The 15,979-nt window shown below is 38.9% G+C and overlaps 1 protein-coding gene across 2 annotated transcripts in view; it reads right to left on the bottom strand.

The window, feature by feature from the left end:
• Window positions 1-15,979, bottom strand: part of cntn4 (contactin 4) — a 165,484-nt gene that overhangs the window by 83,866 nt on the left and 65,639 nt on the right. For both annotated transcript variants that reach the window (XM_038697795.1, XM_038697796.1), the window contains exon 5: window positions 12,381-12,476. In XM_038697795.1, coding sequence (XP_038553723.1) covers window positions 12,381-12,476 — 96 coding nt within the window. The remainder of the gene's footprint in view (window positions 1-12,380; window positions 12,477-15,979) is intronic.

Here is a 15,979-nt window from a genome sequence, read left to right as displayed (position 1 = left end):
CAAAAGAGATCATGGTTTTATTTTATATATAACTCTGCAGGAAGTCATGTTAGTTATAGGCTTCATTTTGTAGGATATTAGACATAGGCCTACCAAACACATAGCGTTATTCCATCTGCAACAACAGGCTTTGCCTATGATCACGTAAGCTAAATGTCAGGCCTGGTTACGCTATAAACTGCAAACACTTATTTGGCCACAACTGTGATTATTCTGTTAAAAGAAATGTTAAAGCATCACAAAGACATACAGTACCTTTGCTATACCACGGACATAAAGTGATGTTAATTTGCATGTAATGTCTGTTTGATCCAGATAAAAGCAGCTATAGACGTAAAGAGACTGGGCGATACAGCTTTAACATGCAGCGTGCGCTCCCGCGGACGGTAATCAGTTTTCTGCGGAGGATCACTTTTGAGCACGGCATCTGTCTGCTCTGCTGTCCAGTCTTTCTGGCCACGTAAAATCTGATTTCAGGTCTGTTAACACCTTATACAGTCTATGATTAACACACTGTTAAAAACATTTCCGGGAACAGCTCCAGACGGGGACAGGCCACCAAAAACGAGGACTGTCCCCGGTAAACGGGGACGTCTGGTCACCCTAATATAGCTGCCATGAATGGGAAAAAAATCTCCCCAGGGGGAGCATATCCCCTTGAACCCTCCTAAATTTGTGCTAAGCGTGGAATGTTTACAATGTCTCTGTACCTGATTATTAGCCTACTTAGCCTATACTGGACGTAGCACCACAAGGTTGGTCTGTCTAATGCCTGACCCAGTTCAGAGATCAAAGAGCATGGCTCAAGGGAATCTAAATCAGCGTATTAGATTTCCTTCACAACTCATTCCCTCATCAGCCGCTCACCATTTCTACCAGTTCCCTTACAGTGTCCATAGCCAGTTCGTCCTAGTTGCAATGTGCCTATTTCTCTTGTTGGTTTTGCCTGACCTGTATCTGTCTGCGTGCCTGTACCTGCTTGTAAGCTCATTTATATACAATAAATCATTGAACTGCACCAGTTTGCCTGTTCTGTTTGCATTTGGGTCCAATCCCCATTGCATAACCCACCATAACACATTCATCATCATGGTCCGGGAAACCTTTGTAGTCCCTGAACACTGGTTCCCTCCTAATCCTAGCATTATGCATGTCACTGCAGGTATTTATGTTTGCGGCAATCGTACTGATTTCACACTATGCTAAAATGGCATCCACTACCCTGGGATGTGATTTGCAGATTGGAGTTTTATAGATGAACAAATTTTCTAACTGTGGTTTTCTTATGCTTGGCCTGCATTATGATTAGGACTGATAATGGGGATATGGAGTGTAGCAACTCTGCGAAAGCTGTCACTGGCTTTATTTCCAGGCTCATTTACACAATCCATATGTGGAGGTGGTGAAGATGTGCCGGGTGAGTCAAGGTGAGAAGGCGTGAGAAGTGTACGTGCGCCACCACGGTGTCTCCAGTGCTCTCTGTACGCCTGACAGCTCAGTCGTGTTCACTTTTACACACAAAACTTCTAAACTAAAATTGTATACACAGTATAAGAAGATACTATTAAAAGTACTGATGCTCTATCCTGCAGTTCTTTAATGCTATTTGATGAAATCTTGTATTTCTACAACTGATGATGTTCAGTTCAGTCCGACCATCTCCTCTGCGCTCCGGGGATGGCTAATATTATGGCAAGATAGGCTGATGAAATATTAAACGGACTTTGATTTATGATTGGATTTGTCGTACTTGGAATAGTTTTGGCAAGTAGCCTGCAAATAACAGCTGGTTTATGTTTATGATAATGTTGATCAATAATCAATGTCTGATATACTTGCCCATACAAAATAATATATTTTTTTTTATTATATTATGCTTTGGAAATGATCCTCTATTGTTACCATAAGTCAGGTTAGGTGGTCTAGAACCCCTCTTCTAGGGGAGTGCCAAGTTTTCTCCCCATTTTAAAACATAACCAGTTGCCCAAGATGATGAAGTGTGGTGGGTGATAATGTAATAAAGTAAGGATACATTTTTGAGATACATCATGGTATTTGTATTGTATCATGCTGGTGATGAAATTCATCAAATAAAATACACACACACTCACAATATTAAGCAAACATAACTTAGAATTAATTTTCGAGGATATTCTGCAACAGTATATTCAAAAAGGAATAAAATTAAGATATAAAATCATATTTGGAATATTTCGCTATTGCATCAAATTAGCCACCAAATCCAAAACAAGTAAAGCAGTGGAATTGTTGCCTTAAAATTTGATCAACCATCTAATCGTCAATCATCTAATGTGCTCAAAAGAAACACTGGCTCTTATAGCTTCGATATCTGGGGTCAACTGTAACTTACTTAAATAAGAGACCACAGCTGAGATACGTGCCTCTGAGAAATCCAAATGTTGTGACTATAACTTATGTTCCCTGAGGAAGAGGAAAGAGATTGCAACATACTATGTGATGCAGTTTTACCCCTGGCTCTGGCTTGCATCATTCTTTCAACAGGTAAAACTGAGAGCACTGGGATGTATGGGACAACATCAATTCTCAAGAGTACTGCACTCATGAGACAGCTGGTTACAGGGATACAGCTACTGTTCTGTTGCAGGTCTAGCCAATAACCTTAATTTACCAAGAGGAAAAATTGTTTGTACATTAATAAGACTCACTATAAACATCTCCAATGTCATTGTCTTTTTAAAAGAGCACTCCACCGATTTAGCATTGTACTATAACCAGTGTTGGGCAAGTTTCTCATGAATTGTAATAATTAAATTTATACTTATTCCTCTTTCAAAAAGAAAAAAAAGTAAATCCACGTTATTCGGAAAATAATTAACCTCAGGACTCAGACAAACTAAAAACATTGCAGTCTTTCAAACCAGATCAGCCTATACTGCCCAACATTGACTATACCATTGTTGGATTCACAATGAACAGCATCGTAATCGATGCAGCAGAATCATTGATTGATGTTGTCTTTTTCCACTGCACATATTCTTCTTCCTTGTCAAAACCTGGTGCCTACATTGCTCTCTGTGCAACTCGACCACCAACAGTTCTGTCTAAGATTCGGATGTGTTATACTAGTAGCACCTACTGTTGCCTTTAGCCGCAAGTCTCAAGCAGCGATGACTAGCTACGGGGGTCTGGTAAGCTCACTTCATTCTAGCCCCACTACCCCAGAAAGCAGGTTAAACAAACTCTGAGTTGATGGGAAACTCCAGAATAATCCAGAATAACTGATCTGAAACTTGAACAGTACAGTGCAGTAGAGGATTTGTGCAGGGAAAGATGTACCAGATCCCAGGTGTGCACAACAGCAAATGTAAAGGATTCATGACTGTTTTAACACAGTGAACATTTTTACCAGAAACTACTAAACCACTTTAGGTTGGTTTTTGGATGACATAAACCAGGATATCAAGCAACAACAATTTAAGTAAACATGGTTTAGTGCAAAGCGCTCACAGTCTAAGTAGACTATATAGAACAATCCCACTAATTGAGCTGAATTCTTTACAACAGTAGATGCAGTAAATGCTATAAAGTCTACGCTGCTATGAGGTGTTACAGATTCAACTTAAAACTTCGGTCCAGGGGTCTGCTTGGCAAGCTAGGCGCTATGGACGGAGCTGTCATGTTTTCAACAATTGTTATTTTCCCCTTGCACAGCAGGTGACAGCGAATTTCTTCTGGGATGAAATCCCCATGGGCACCGAGGGATTTGTGTTTATGTAGCGGCACGGGGGGAGCCTGAGGACATGACGTTTGACTACTGCCCAGCAGACAGACTGGAGGTGGTTACACACGTTGTCATCCATAAAGAAAAGGAAACAGGAATCTTCTCATGTACTGTACACACACACACGGAGTTAGATGAACCTATAAACATGTGAACCTACAGTATGCTCCAGATCCTTTGCTTCTCCCTTAAACTTTTTGACTTTCATATCCCACACACAGACATGAACACACTTCAAATGTGACAATAACAACAGCTATGTGTCCTGTAAACGTTAAGAAGCTTAAAAAAAGATTTAGGAAGCATGTCATTCACAAATCTTCTGAGAAATGTGCGCTACACCCAGAGTCCTCTGTGACCTTTTCGTACGTGATTTGATGCTGCTGTCATGTTGCTGGCTGCTTGTCAGTGAAGTTTCTCTTCACTGCAAGGTAACTGAGTCACATTATGTCAAAACTGTAAGGGTTTGGAGAAAAGGCTCTGTGAGCTCGGCATGGATTGTGTGACAGTAATGTGATATTATTTTAGAGAGCCAGACAGATGGAGCTAGGGAAATATGGTTGAATATGGGATTGTGAAAGGAGATTACTCACGGAGATTGTGAAATGTGTCGTCTGCTAATCAGATTAAGAGCAGAATAATCGCTGATGAAAAAAAAAGAAACTACTAAATATGAGTCATGTACAATATCATCAACAAATACCACTGGAGTAAACATGACTTTCCTCATAATTTATGGAGAGCTTTGATCAAACTGTAATGTTACTCTCATGTCACAGTGACTTCAAGAGGATATTGCAAATTTTGTATTTTACATTTAAACTCACAATTTGCAGGCTATTCAAGTGGTTTATTCATTTGAATACTGTTGCTAGGTGACTTGAAAACAACAAAGACAAACAAAGATTGATTTTGTGTTTGTTTTCTTATAATTTCCACATTATGTTTAGGGCATTAAAAAAGACTAGATAACAAAAAACATCCACATTTTTAAACATTGAACTCAGAAGACCTTTGCTTTCGAAGTAGTGAATTCCACATGAAATGTTCAAAGTGGCACTTGATAAACACAAGCACAGGGGTGGCACGGCGATACAGTGGTCAGCACTGACGCCTCACAGCAAGAAGGTCATTTCTGTGTGGAGTTTCCATTTTCTCCCCGTGTCTGCATGGGTTCTCTCCGGGTGCTCCGGCTTCCTCCCACCTTCCAAAGACAAGCAGCCTAGGTTGATTGGTGACCCTAGATTGTCCTTAGGTGTGAGTGTGAGCGTGAGTGGTTGTTTGTCTATGTGTGGCCCTGCGATGGACCGCCCTGATGTCAGCTGGGATTGGCTCCAGCCCCCCGTGACCCTGTACGCAGGATAAGCGGTTGACGATGGATGGATGGATGGTTTACATGATCATTCTAAAAATTTTACATAGAAAGATTAAAGGAAAAAGCTCAATAAAGGCCCGATTGCACCAAAAGTGGCACAGCTATTTCATTAAATATTTGGCTTGAAGTTGGCCAGTACCAGCACTTCTACATTTAACTCTTTGGTGTACCGTGACTTTTTCTTGGGCGCCAACACTTTTCACAATCTGCTGGTACTCTTTTCTGCCCTCTCCTTAACAGGTTCTCTGGGCAATTCATAATGGCCCTAAATAAATTGCATTACCCAGGGAGCACTTTACGCTCATCTGTTTCCGTTCTCCTGCCTGCTTTTATAGAGACAGAGAAGGGAGAAGATAAAGTACCACAGCCTGATGACTTCATAGCACCACTGCGGGATGCCATTCGTTCAGATATATATGTTCAACTTTTCATAAAGTCTCTCGTCAATGTCACTTTTCATGTACTGACCAATCACAGCCCAGATGGGGTGGGACATTGCACAGTAAGCTTTCAAATGTTGAACTCATGATTATTGACAAGTTAGTACTTAGTATTAAAAAATTAGAGACTAACTACCAATGTAGACCATTTTTCTTGCACAAGGATTTAAAGAACAAAAATTACAAATGTTGGTTTTGTATTTCTTAAACTGCTACTAGTGGTAAGCTATAGTCATATATATACACTATTATACTATAGTATAGAATACTATTATATGAAATTATAACGCATATACTAAGATAAGCCCTAATCAAGATGTTTTTGTAACTAAACTTAACTTTATATGTGAAACAGTTGCTGAATCAACTAATAAGCTGTTGAAATGTTAAAATACTTATATAATAAGTTAGTAAGCAGTCAATCCAAATAAAGTGTAACCTAAAAAAATACAAGTTAAACTGACATTATAGTATTATGATAAATGGTAGCTGGACTGTGCTTGTATGGTGTCTTTTTAGTCTTCCACCCACCTACTTTACACTACATGTCACATTCACCCATTCACACACATTCGTACACTCATCGCAGAGGCAAAGTAATCATTCACAAACACGCACACCAATGGCACAGCCATCTGGAGCAATTTGATAATTTGGTATCTAAAGACACTAACATGCAGACTGGAGGAGTAGCTTAATATTATACTTTTTATCTAATGTTATAATATTATACTAATGCACTAATTTATACTAGTTACTCATCTAGGTTGTGGATAATGCATCTGCGGTGGACAGATTCAGATTTAGCTGATGCACATGCCAACATGTGAATAAAGGGAGTACTGGCACTTTTCTTTTCAACTTCGAGCACTGCTGAGGAGCCTAGTTGTTGCTGGAGAGTTAACACACTAGCCAGGTGGGAACACGGTAGCGCTTGTCAGTCACAGTACCTCTCAAAGTTATACCTCTCCATTCCTTCAAGGTGTCTTAATGAGTTTGAAAATGGTGTGAATCATATGCTTTGGCTTTCAGTCACCAGATCTCAATCCAGTCCAACACCAGGGAAATATTGGAATAATGTGTTAGCCAGCACCACCATCATCATAACACCAAATGTGAAAAAATGCTGTTTATCCCTCCAGTAGAGTTCCACACACTTGGCAGTATATCAAAATACCAAAAGTGGTATGTGCATTTAGACAAACAACGCTTCAGAAAACCAAAAATGTTCCTATACAGCTACTGATGGTGCTGAGGAGAAACATTTGCTCCATCATCTCAAACAAAGGAAAGTGTCTCGACATACATGTTGTCAGTATCTCATTTCATTAAGTGGCTAACTGTTATTGATTGTATCCGTATTGTTATTGATTATGCTTATGAAAGCAGCAGATGTGTTACATTATTTAGTGGGATTGCATGAAAAAATCAATGGTAAAAATGGTAATATGTAGCTGGTAAACACTGTCAACAAGTACACAACTATTTTAAAAATCTGGAGCACTAATCGACTTACTTTATCTCTTTACAAAATTCCTATAACACCCCAATTGTGACTTAGAACATACCTGAAAGGGTTAAGTCCACAGTTGGCTTAGTTGGATTCCTGTGTGTATTTTCTAACATCAGTATATTATTAAAACACAACATTTTTAAAAAGATAAATATATACATTTATCTTCTTTTTTCATATAGTAGCTAAACACTGTTGTAGCTATACCCAAGAGGCATACTATCACCAAATGGTTACTGATTGTATCTTTCGTGTTAATGTATACTCTAGATACAGCACAATGACACATATAGACTAAACCTCTTAAAGAGACCCATTTGATGGGTGGTTCTGGATTATGAAGCAGATGTATGGCACGCTAACTTCCATACTCTCCCAAAAGTTGTCTTTCTATCACATCCACACCCATTTCCCATGTTTTCTATTGCCCATGGACAGCTGTCTGCCATGCATAATGTGTCCTCTGAGAGCCCCTCTGGCAGGTGGAGACACACCTGAGCTTTGGGCATACACACAAGTGTCCCATCACTATGGGAAGGTCTGCAAGCATATGCTACTGAATAGGGATGTGCAGAGGTTTTCCTAGAATGTGCCACCCACATGCAGAATTTGATTAAAATGCAATGAGGTCCTTGAAGGTGTCTTAGATGGGTTGACGATCATTATTGTCTTGTTACTGGCTGTCACATCTTCTATATGTCAAAGGAATGCCACAAAATATGACTGCAGAACATATGAAAGATTTTCTCCAAGTCTAAGCATGCAATAAAGCAACAGTCTGAATATATCAACATTTTTCATGTTTTATTTTCTCATACATAGTTAGCTATTCTGGGTTTGGGGCATGGTTGCTTTGCTTTATTATACCAGCTCAAAGCAACCTGATTGAAACATGAAACTGTCCAGTGTTCTCTCTATTCAAAGGCAGGGAAATTGGCTCACGAATAGGACCCTGTAGTGGCCGTCACTCATATCAGGAAGGTGCCGCCTACACAAACAAACTGAACACCACAAACTTTTTACATTTATTTTGATCAATTGTAAATTGTTAGACTTCTCACCAGGTCAAATAGCCCCCAGAGTACAGAAAAATACATTTCATGAATATAAAATGATGCCATTATGCCATTATTATTTTCACTTGCCTGCAGATTTTTAGTCTTCCTCACATCCTGGGCACGTTCATTCATATGATAGTTTTGTTGTTGGCCTTATACTCATTGGTCTTCTTGTTCCAATGAATTTATGTGAAAACATACACCACTGCATATGTTCACATCCAACTGATTTGCAATGAAATAAAAACATAACAGCGATGAACACTGAGCTACTTCATGAATGGCACTGCACCCTGACTATTATTTAAGTCCTTATAGGCAAATCCTGCCACTCAGCAGCCGTCTTCGCAACACCTCCAGGCAGTTATTTCTGACTAACAGGACCAGGCTCCTATCTGAATGAATGGGGAAAAAGCCTGTATGCACTTTCACTAGTCACTGGACATAAAAACTGTAAAATGTGTCAGCAGTAATATCTGATTAAAATCGCAGAAACCGTTTGATGACTTTACCCCAAAATAACTTTGAAAAAGCATTTTTCCCCACAGGTAACACTTATAACACTAACACTAATACTACTGCACATGTGCGGTAGTAGTGACGCATGCGTAGTAGACCTTTATGTCAGTGGAACCACACAATTGACTGGAGGGCTGTTAAAAGCAGATGATTGGCTTTCTAGCGTGAGGGGTAAGATAACCCCCATCTTTGGCGTCATGGGCTCTCCTTCAGTGTAATTGCAATACAGACTTGTGCTGGATTACACAATTCAAAAAAGAGCCTGGTTGTACAGCATTTAAACATTGTCAGCAAAAATATAATGTATAAATGTATAAACTATTTGTAGTTAAAGACAAGTGCTGGAATGTTTTTCTTAACAAATCCCATGAAAAGAGCAAACCAACATTGCCTTAGTACTTTCTGACCTCCCTATCCTGTCTGTGGCTCTCTGCCCACTATTTTCAGCAGCGGATTAATATACATTTGGTGCTTGAGTATTTACAACAGCAGGACGAGATTGAGTAAAAATAAACTATTTCGTGTCTTCATGATAATAAAGCAACTTGTCAACCCAGCGCAACAGTGTGGCACACTGATGTGTTTCTAATAGTTTTTGAACCACAGACCTCTACAGCACAGAGAAATAAGATAGATCATACTTTGGATACCGAGACAGTACTTGTTAGTGCAATCAGTTCGTTATTGTTTTTTCTCTACCCATCGGATTTGATGACGAGAAGAAAAATTGAAAACGAAAGAAAGAAAATGAATAATGCCAGCCTCATCCTTCAAACTATAACTACAAAAATCAGGTGTTTTCAAAAGACCAAAGGACCATCTGCACCATACTCCTGACAAGTAAATGCAAATAAATAAAACATTGTCACATTTCACCACCTATTTTGACAAATAGTATGAATATGACTAGCTAAAATAATGACCAATGATAGATCTAGTTGTACCCTACCACCTACAATCAGTAAACAAAGCATTGAGTGCTTTAATGGAGTGAACAATCAGCAAGTATAATTCAGTTTTGTATTAAATATATTTCATACCACTCATTTCCTTTCCAGGCCAATTAAATTTTTATCAATTCAAAATATAAAACAAAACTTAAATTTGCTGATGGAACTTTCTGGTAAACAGATATCCACTCACTTTTGTTTCAACATGACGTGGAAGAAACAAATCTGTGTTGCCAGATTACGGGCAGTGTTCCCTGCTACATGCAGAGGCAAGTGCCATTTTAGATGTAACAAAAGCAACATATTGGGTCAACAAAGAAAACCAGTAGTGGCAAAACACTTAGATCTTTGCCTGCAGATTGATTGCTTTTGATTGTTGCCAGTTTGAATACTCTGATGCTCTGGCCAGCAGCTTGACTGAATGTGTGTGTGTGCGTGTGTGTAGTGCCAACAGACTAGCCAGCGTTTGTGTGGAAGCCTGATGAATCTTGATTTGGTGTTTGTTGTTTCCTTTTTTTTCTGGTGTGTGCTCCATAACTGGAGCTGAATACTGTTTATTGTTGTGTACTGACACACAGTATGTTACAGTATGCACTGACAGGTGAAAGTTTCATGGTGATTTTGGTAAATTTTCAAGGTTGCTCTGCATGCCAGATTTTCATTAAACGGTCTAAAACAGGGAGGGAAATATTATCAGGGCAACCAGTGCAAATGAGGCAGCTGTGGCACAGGAGATAGAGTGGTTTGCCCAGGCTGGGCAAGATACTGAATCCCGAATTGCCCCTGGTGGCTGTTCCTCCAGTGTATGAATGTGTATGAATGGTGAATGCGATGTAGTGTAAAAGTGCTTTGAGTGGTTGAAAAGACTAGAAAGGCGCTATACGGAGCATTTTCAAATTGAAACACAAACACTCCGTGTATACTGCGTCTGCTTAATGCACGACAAACCACTATAACATCCAGAGACTAGTTAGATTGTCCCGCTGAATGACATGGTGATAGTAGCTTCTATTACAGCTGAAAGATGTAACTCACAAAAATGGACTTCTAATTGACAGGTAGTATTGGCTCTGTATATTAGTGAGGAGACACAGGTCTTGAGGGGGCTTTTCATGTGACTGAAGATGCCTGACATGTTGGAATTATTTCCCCGTTGGTCCTAAAACCCAAACCTTAATTGGATTACTTCAGCACAAATAGGCAGATATGAAAAGAGTCAGCGAAGCAACTGTTCACAGTGTGGCGAACAGTGAAATACAACCATGTCAGCAGAACCATTTGCAAATAAATCAGAAATTTCAGATTGCCACTGCTTGCCAAGCTTTCACCAGGAACAGCCCCAAAAGGATACAAGCTCCAAACAATTACAATCAATTCCAGGCAAGCGGCTTTTTTACCACAGCAGACCAATGCATGAATCAGTGATATCTGTTAGGTGGCTGTCAGTTGGGGGGGAATAATCCATGCAGCTGGTTCATTTAGCAATTCCAGTAAGAGAAGTGAAGAAGTGACGAAGGGACACATCTGCTGCAATTATACAGAAATTGTGACGAACTGAACTGTGCTGGAAAACAAAAAGTTTTAACTCTTTAAATTTAGCTTCATACCCCCTTTGTAAAACACCTACTAGTGTTATTAAAGAATAATTTGACAGCTTGGGAAACACACAAATTCACTTTCTTGCAGAGAGTCAGATCAGAAAATCGATACAACTCATGTCTGTATGTTTAAGATGAAGCTACAGCCTGGAGTCAGTTAGCTTAGCTTTGCATAAAAGCTGAAAGCAGGAAGAAACCGCTAGCCTGGCTAGCTGAAAGTCACTGGCTCGGCAGAAATACAGTAATGTACATAACCCCCCAAAACATCTGTTTCACTGTCTATGGACAAGCTGTCCAGTGTTTTTGCTATGCTAAGCCAAATTATCCTGGCTCTAGTTTAGTATTTTGTACAGATATGGGTTTACTGATCTTATATTGGCAAGAACGCAGATTAGCAAATTCTTTGTACCTTATTAAACCTTTATAATTCATCCAGGGCATTGTTTTCCTTTGGCTTGAGAACAATTGTTATATAATGTGTGTGTGTGTGTGTGTGTGTGTGTGTGTGTCATCAGCTGACACCAAAAGGAGGCCGAAAAATAAGACTTTAATCAATTCAGGCTCAGCTGTAGGCTCCTGACAGCAAGGCTGTTGCCTAACCAAGATTGATCACACTTAAGCAATGCAAGATTAATTTGGAAGAGTTTCAGTTGCACATGGTGGCAGATTACCAAGTCAAAGGTGCCACTGAAACAGCTGGGTCTTAAATAGCACCAGCACTACCAAACACCAGGAGCTTGTGCTGTCTCCACCAGAAGTTCTCCCCTAAACTAACTTTTGAGTATTTTTAAACTGTCCATTTTATGGTACACTTTTAGATCTCCGTTTCTTTAAAAAAGTTTTGAACTGGATAATGGATACCAGCAATCAGATGTCTGGATTTTAAGTTATCAATGAAACAACCTGCTTTACTGCATTACTATACCGCTTCTTTCTCCCATCACAGGATCACTTTTGCTTCTTTTGTTCGTGTATACTGTGTGTGTTTTTGGTCAACTCCTGCTGTTTTTTTTAAATGTGCTATAGAAATAAAGTGACTTGACTTGACTTGACAATGAAACTACCCATCTCAAAACATGTCAAACATCAGCCAGCCCCTAATTTTCAGTGTGTGCTTACCAACTGGATTAAACAGACATTAAAAATGAGAAAGTATTGTTTTACCTCCAGAATGTGGTGGAGGGCCGCACAGCAGAACCACTCCTTGACCTTCACGAACTGATACAGAGCTTCTTCTGTGAGTCTTGAAGTTTTCCAAGTCTGAAGAATAAAAAACAGCAGTAAGTAAAATATACCAATGTCAGAGGCTGATACATCTGATCCTTGAACACATGAAAGCCCCATCATGAACAAATGATTGTTTCTCTCACTCCTGTTGTTCTTGCTTCTTACTCCTATTCAAGGTCACAGCCTATGGTGCCTAAGCACCGTGCACAACAGGTTGGCAGTTTATTATAGAGCTCACACAGATAAACACACCACACACTCACACAGCTCGAGACAGTTCCTGGCCTACATTTCTTTGGACTGTGAGCAGAAATTGAGGCGGAACCCTGACAAATACAGTTCTTGCAAACTCCAAAGGCCAAGGTTCAAACCCAGCACAGTACAAACCACTGAACCACTGCAGCACCCTCACAAACAAATTATGTACAAATACAGCAACAACCTTATCCTCTCTGTATCTATGCTAGTGTGAGGAACATTTATTAAGAGTGAAGACTTTTTGGTTGGCAAACAGCCTTTGGCTTTGCCTCAGGTCAAATCACCCCCTGTGTGCGTGTATTTTGAACATCCAAGACTCACTGTCATGGTGCCACAAGTATCAGAAGAGGTGAATTAAAGGATCCCAATGGGGACTTTTGCTGGCAGAAGACAGCAATAACCAGTTAAAATGTTTTATAAGTTGAGAATTTTATGGAAAGCAGCATTGCTAGGTAGTATGAATAAATGCTGAAAAGATAAAAAGGAAAACATATTTTTAACAAGTCTTTTACAAGGGTTGAATCTAAGGGATTTGAAAAAGTGTGCTAGTAAAGCAAACTGCACAAAACAAAAAAGTAATTCTAGTATCAGGGAATCTATTAGTTTTATCTAGAAAGTAAAAACTGGTGGAAAATAGAAATTCACAACTAATAATAATACAAACATTTGAGTGAAACATTTAAAGAATTCAATTTCCAATGCAAACATGTTCCTTTAAAAACATCTGGGAATATTTTGCCGAAAAACAAAAAAAAGAAGATACAGTAATTAGCCTTATGGAAAATCCAATGAGCCTGCTGACACAATAGCAATAAACCTTAATAAAGGACTAAAATGGGTGCATCAAGATAAACGGTTCTCAGATATCTCAGATATCATTGAATTATTGCAGAAGAAGAGTACGCAATGAGAAGACATAATTAAAAGAGCACCAAGTCTAAATGTTTTTTTGTAATATTTGTAATATTTTGTTTTTTTTATCTCACATTTCCAGTGTTTCCATTTTTTTTAATGCACAAATTGAAAATGTAAATACAAACAGGTAGATGGAAAGGCACCTGCTTTATTTACATCTGAGTCAGACCTACTGTAAGTAGTACCACCTACCTTGTTTTTTTTATTATTTGTCTGCCTTAATTTCTTTTCTTGGTTTTAAAAGTCAACATTATAGCTAAATATTTTCATACTGGAAGAGACACAGTTGAGAGAGTGAGCAAATGAAAAGAATCAGGGCTATTACTGCACCCTGCACCATACTGTAGTAATTGTATATATTCCAAATAATGAATGGAAGTCCTACGTGGGCTAAATGCATTATGAAAAAAAAAAAAGGGTTGAAATCAATAGTGACACACACCCACTAATATGAGCCAACCAGCAATCTGCAGCCCTGCTGCTAAGCATAGAGGGCTGTGGTGGGTCACACATGAGGGATTTTAATAGCTCCAGAGGTAATCAGGTTACCTTTCATTCATCACGCCCACCACCACTGAACATTACAAGGTATGGTTTTGACACCAAAGGTATTGTTATACTGAACTTATTTTCATTTGACAATTGATGGAAACAATAGCAGGTCATAACCACTTCCAACGATTTAACGCACTAATGGTGTACATCCTGGCAGAGCTCGGTAAATGTAATTCACATATCACATGGCGGCTTCATGGCTGCACTGATAACTCAGGTGGGAGGGGATAAACTACTATTTATTATTTAAGTTTGATAATAGCAAGGCTATTTAATATAATGATGTGCAGATATTTGAAAGAAACAGCAGGAAAACATGAATAATTTACTAGAATTTGTAACATTTGATTATTCTCATTTATTACACTGAGGTTTTTATGTATTTAGTCTCCACATTAAGGTTGCCTGCTTTGATGTCAAAGTGCATTAATAAATGTGATTTAAACAAAAGAGTAGACGACAGTCAATTAATATGCGAAGACAGTCTCAAATTTATCCATACATATTGTCCAAATTGGATTAGTTAACCTTAATTAACCTTGCTCTATTTTATTATGCAACATATTCTCAAGTTACTGCCAGCAGCGGTGCGGACACAAGGGCTCTCTTTGCAGACCTGCTCGTTGCAAAACTGCAACCAATCCACTTTTAAAGGAGATTACTGATTAGTTCAGCTCCAAGTGATCTTAATGCAAAATTATTGGGCTCACTGATTTATGAAGAGGACTATAAGGTCAGTTAATATATGTCATATTGGCTGCAGGACAAGTCAATTAAGAAGCAGCCTTAAATTATTTCTTTACACATAAATCTCTTAACCCACAAGCATATTTTAAGTAATAGCTATTTGAGAGGCTTAAGCCTTATTAAGAAAGCAGGTCCTAATATTTGTCTAAAGATTGATGCCAGATTTGGTACTTTAGGGTCAATCCGATGTGTTTCAGCTATTTGGAGACATTTATATGCCACCTTTAAAATAATTCACTATAGTATTGCATGGAATTTCAAACAGTTATGATAGAGTGCTGCTTTTTAAGGAGAACCACCAATTTCTGACCCTGTTTCCATTTATTGATCACACAGGGGGAATATCTATAAGGGTCAAAATATCTTCCAGTCTCCTTGGTATCACTACAGTAGATTTATTGTGACGTTAGTGGATAGCAAATAAACTGCAGCAAGATTTTGCTTTTGTTTTCCTCTCTGTGCCTCTGGGGCGTTTGCACCTCCGCTCAGTCATGTACAGGAACTGAGAAAAGCATTTTGGACAGCCAAAATGCCTTCCTAGTGTATACACGTAAAGGACACTATGGATTACTCCACATTTAAAAGCAAGTTGTCAAAACACACTTGTACGAGCCCACCGCTGAGAATGTGAAACAAAGTGAGGCAGAAGTTCATGTTGCCTCACAGTTAGCCATGTCAATGGAGTCTGAGCCCCCAGGAGCTGATTGTAACTGGTAATGTTTGCCTACCAGCTGTAACAGAGAGACTCTGTGAGCAGTGGGTTTCAGCGAGGACTGTTTGTGTTTGTGTTTGTGTTTGCGAAGAGGGAGCGCAAGGTGTGTAGTAATAAAGGACACGAAACAGAGATAAACTCAGAGGGAGATAGCCACTGCCTACTGAGGAAGTAGAATGGTGTAGCAGTATACTCTAAATAATACTAAGACAGGATTTCTAAACTGTTATACTGTATATGGTTGGATTGGACCAATTTCTCAAAATCCTGAAATCCAGTTTAATTCCTCAGAACATTTAATTTTTTTTTATTTAGTAGCACTTCAGTTAAAAAACAGTTATGAAATACT

The sequence above is a fragment of the Micropterus salmoides genome, unplaced genomic scaffold (genome assembly GCF_014851395.1).
Source record: "Micropterus salmoides isolate LMB-PRFRI ecotype aquatic unplaced genomic scaffold, ASM1485139v1 Ms_hic_scaffold_4, whole genome shotgun sequence".
NCBI classification, from domain to species: Eukaryota; Metazoa; Chordata; class Actinopteri; order Centrarchiformes; family Centrarchidae; genus Micropterus; species Micropterus salmoides.
Note: the sequence above shows the minus strand (reverse complement) of the source record. Positions and strands in the feature narration are given on the sequence as shown.